A 4,952-nucleotide genomic window follows, 5' to 3' on the forward strand; every position below is an offset into this window, starting at 1 on the left:
CTTCTAGGAACAAATGCAGCCTGACCTGGATCAACTAGGTACTCCATCGCACTTTTCAGTCTGTGTAAGCATCTTTGACATGATATTATATAATGTAGTACAACATGAAATGGGCCTGTATCCCTTTATTGACGTCTGGTGAGCCACTTTAGGTATTAGAGTAACAGAGGTTCTATTAATAGGAACATACATTTCTCCTGTTTGGAAAAAAACTTAGTACAACAGTAGTTACCTCCTCCAATAATATGGTGAAACTTAGGAAATAGAAAGGGGTACTAGCATTATTGACAAGAATATTTATATATGTCAATATTGCTTAGGAACTAATTACTTCGATACATTCTAGGTAATATTATAATTTTTTATCAAATTTTGGTGCGTCCAGATATATGTATCACGAGATACACAAGGTCAAAATTAGGTGTAGTTTACTCTAGATACATTGTAGCCAAGTGGATTCACGTGTATCTTGGATACATAAACAAACTCGCTCGTCTATCTCCCATCTTGCTTGCCTCTCTCCTATGTATGCGAATCACACTAGATATATACATATACATGTATCTAGTGTGCATGTATTTGAGATACATGATTATCTCCTTCCCCATCCCGCTCGCCTCTTTCTCTCTCTATTTTAGTGTATTTGATAGTAAACATGCATGTTCTAGTTGTATCTCGCTCAATATGCGATAGAAAACTCTTTTAATGATAAGATACATAATTTTATAAAACATAAATATAATTAGTATATATGATGTGGATGTATGTCTAATAAGGTAGTTATTAATTAAGTTATTTTGGATAAGAAATTTTGAACAAATAAATATTTTATCTAATTTTCCAATGACATACTAGTAACCTTGTAACCAACAATTCAAGTTGGCATCTGATAGCCTAGTTGCAAATGCGAAACATATAATGCAACTTTAGAATTAATTCAAATACAATAATTATGCCTTAATATAAAAAAAATCTAGTTCTTTCAGCTTTCTGTACGAGCCCAATACTCTTTAACAAGCATTACAAATAATGAACCCTCTTTGTTTATCAACTTCTTTGGCTCATCAAACTCAACTAATTTCCCTGGAAAATAAAAAAATGTGCAAATTGTAAGTTTCAACATATTATAAAATTGATACTTTCTTTGTATCAATCGAGGTTATGGAGAGATAGTTAATATCTTTTTGGCGAGATAGTTAAGATCCTTTCATTTTTAACCAGATATCTCGGAATTTGTGACCTAATATTGGCAAAAATTTCATTGTGGCACAATTGGAATTTTGAGATTCAAACTTTTAAATATTGACCGTGAATTCGGAAATAGAAGATACTTCTTCTGTCCCAAATTATTATTTTGGAGTGTGACATAATTGTGACAAAGGAAGTGTAACATTATTATTGGAGTAAATATATGTAACTCACCATCACTTATTGCCAAAACTTTAGTGTAATCCATAACTGTTGGAATTCTGTGAGCTACTGTTATGACTGTGCAGTCTGCAAATTCTAGCCTGATTGTTTTCTGCAGAATTGCATCTGTGGCATTGTCAATGGATGCAGTGGCTTCATCTAACACTAGAATTCGACTCCTCTTCAACAATGCGCGTCCCAGACAGAACAATTGTCTTTGTCCCATGCTCCAGTTTGATCCATCTTGTAGAACTGAAAGTATTGCAGAAAACAGGAGTCGTAAAGGGTGATCTTGAACTTTTGGCCACGCTTAATAAATACTTTTAAAATCACCTATGTTTACCAGAGGAATCTAGTCCTCCTTCTTTTTCTTGGACAGCCTCTCTAAGCTGACACTTATCAAGAACCTTTAAACAACAAAATTCTGTTAGTAACTTAGAATCATTAGAAATGAGACAACTTGTATATATGTATATAAAACTTACTTCCCATATCTCGTCATCGCTATATTTTGATAAGGGGTCTAAATTGTATCTTACAGAACCTGTAAAGAGTGTAGGATCTTGTGGAATAATTCCAATATGCGACCTAAGGTCATGAAGCCTAATCGTTGAAATATCACATTCATCGATGATGATCTTTCCATCTGTAGGCTCAACTAGTCGAAACAATGCACTGATAAGAGTTGTTTTCCCACTGCCTGTTCTGCCTACAACTCCAATCTTTTGTCCCCCTTCAAATGTACAACTAATACCTTGAAGAACTAATGGAGCATTTTGCCTGTACCGCACCTGTTTTAAAACAAACTTCCAAAAGATTAGCACTGTTTTGAATAGATTGACGGTTCTTGCTACTGATAAGATCATACCTTTAGGTCGTGAATTTCCACTTTGCCACGCTTAGGCCAACCAGGTAGAGGGTTGTTTGTTTGCACTAGTTCAGATTCTTCACTAGGTATTCTCATGTATTGTTCTAGTCTTTCTATAGAGATTATAGAATTTGCTATTGTGCATTGACATTGAACACACCAAACAAGAATTGCATTTAGTGATAGGCCATAGGAGAATGCCATTCCAGTAAGTCCTGTTCAGAAACAAGGTTCAATCTGTGATTTTCTGATACGCGCAAGTAGGCCTTAGATAATGTCATATATCAAAGCATAAATGGAACAAACCAGAGCTCCTGCTATGAAGAGATGTCATGCCAAGCATCCATGAGGACATGATAATCGTGCATATTATCTCCAAACGTAAAATTAACCATTCAGTTGCTGAAAATGTATGGAAAATTGGCCTAGCATTTTTATCAATAAACTCCAAGTTCTTCAAAAAGAAACGGCCTTCCTGTGCAAAAGCTCGAATCGTCATTATCCCAGAAATACTTTCAGCTAAATGGTTGGCGACTAAAGACTTTGTCGTTCCATTTAATCTCATCAGTTCTTTAGCAGAAGAATTGTAGTATCTCTGCACGATAAAATTTACACATTTGAAGTAAGTACTAACATTTGAAAGCTATAAGAACTTAAAAGTTAGTACAATGTCTATTACCTGAACTAATATAGTTACGTAAATCATAAGCACGATGACCAGCAGGACCTCTGGAGCGAAAAAACATAGGATGACATAGGTAGAGTATGAAATAATGATTGATCCAACAGTGTAGTTCAGTAAGAAAGGCAACTCAATGTCAACAATGCTCAAATCTGAAGATACCTGCATAAAACAAATAGATCAACCAAGTAAAACTAAGATCAGACATAGGGTGATTGATCCAACAGTTCAGTTCTTACCCGACTAAGCATTCTTCCAAAAGGCGTCGAGTCAAAAAAGGACATTGGTGCAGAGAAAAGAGAGCCTGACAGTGTAGAGTAAACTGATTTTGATGCACCAAGCCCCAGCTTTACCGCTAATATGGATCTTAAAATCAGAAAGAGTATTAAACTAAAACCAGTGACTGTGTAGACCCTGATTAGCTTTAATCTGCTAACACTGGAATCTTGAAGGCCAATAGCCAACTTGTAGCTCTGTATATATTGCCCAACTACAAACATTGAGTGAACAATGACTGCCAAGGAGAAATACAAGAATCCTTTGTTATGCTTTAGATATTGTATGTATGGCTTCAATCCAGCGTCTCCTACTTCTCGTTCTTCTGCTTTGATTAATTGATCTCCTTTTAAAGAAACTGCATCATCATGTTCCTCGGAGGAAACATTATTATCAAACTCTATCTCAGCTTCCTTAGGCCTTTTAGTAGCATAAACTTCTTGACATTTTGGATCAGAAGTAGTTTTTTGTGCATTAACAAGGTCCTGAAATTCTTCACTCTTTGTCAGCAACTCATCAAATGTTCCGGATTCCATGATCTTCCCACTAGATGTTAGCTGTTAAAATGGGGATAGATTATATTATAATACATCTTCATATATCACACTAAACTTTTCTCATACAACTAGAATTAACAGAGTTCTTCATGGAGGTTACTAACCAAAATATAATCAAATGCTGGAAGAAATTCAACTTGGTGTGTTACCAGCAGCACAGTTTTTCCTGATAGAGCTCCCAAGACATAATCCTGCCAAATCAAATCGCGGGAAGTTGAGAATAATTTTTAATACTAGATATGGTTTTCAAAGAATAAAAATGGATAAGACTTTATATAAAGTACATTAAATAGACTAGTCGAGGTATGTGCGTCTACAGCACTAAATGGATCATCCAAGAGATAAATATCTGCATCCTGATAGAGGGCACGAGCTTGTTGAACCCTTTGTTTTTGCCCTCCACTCAAATTGTTACCTCTTTCTCCTATCTCAGTAAGATCACCAAATGGAAGCATCTCCAAGTCTTTCACCAGTGAACTCCTTTCTATAGCTTGCCGATATCTTTGTGGTTCCATATTAGATCCAAATAGGATGTTTTCTTGTATGGTCCCTGTCTGAATCCATGCTGTCTGAGAAACATAAGCTATCTTTCCATAAACATCAACCTGCAAAAACCAAAAAGAAGAAACAGTAACATCTTCTGATTACGCCGCAACAGTAAGTATCCTCTACCAATATCAATAAAGACTTACTGTGCCATTGATGTATGGAACTTCTCCAAGAATCAGAGACAAGAGGGTAGATTTCCCTGAGCCAACTTCACCACATACAGCCACTTTTTCACCATGTTTAATATCGAGAGTTATGTCCTTTAATGTAGGCTTTAAAGAATTCATCTCCCAAGAAACATCAGTGCAGTTTATACAAATGTTCACACCATCTTGCCTTTGCTTCTTCATATCCCTTGTATGCATGTCAGGTTCCTCAAGAAATTTCACAATCCTCGACAGCGAAACCTTTGCTTCAATAAACGCCCCGACAACATCAGGGAGATTTCTAATAGGCTGTTGAACAAGATTTATAGAGGCAAGAAATGTGAAAACATTGCTGACATGAAGAGGAACTCCAAACAAGTAGCAAGCTACAAAAGTTGCAGATGAGACCAGGATAGGAGATGACCAGAACAGGAGGAGGTAGTATCCTTTTTGTGTTTGTACAG

At 36.0% G+C, this 4,952-nt stretch overlaps 1 protein-coding gene across 1 annotated transcript; it reads right to left on the reverse strand.

Annotated features, from left to right (window-relative positions):
• Positions 1-982: 982 nt before the first annotated feature.
• Positions 983-4,944, reverse strand: LOC125850886 (ABC transporter C family member 10-like; the record flags this gene model as incomplete). Its single annotated transcript, XM_049530720.1, has 10 exons — positions 983-1,083; positions 1,423-1,662; positions 1,754-2,201; positions 2,279-2,493; positions 2,585-2,873; positions 2,958-3,122; positions 3,200-3,793; positions 3,898-3,984; positions 4,078-4,398; positions 4,486-4,944. Coding segments are annotated over 10 exons (2,919 nt in total), but the record flags the coding sequence as incomplete, so codon positions are not given.
• Positions 4,945-4,952: the final 8 nt, after the last annotated feature.

Source organism: Solanum stenotomum, unplaced genomic scaffold (genome assembly GCF_019186545.1).
Source record: "Solanum stenotomum isolate F172 unplaced genomic scaffold, ASM1918654v1 scaffold20066, whole genome shotgun sequence".
Lineage (NCBI taxonomy): Eukaryota > Viridiplantae > Streptophyta > Magnoliopsida > Solanales > Solanaceae > Solanum > Solanum stenotomum.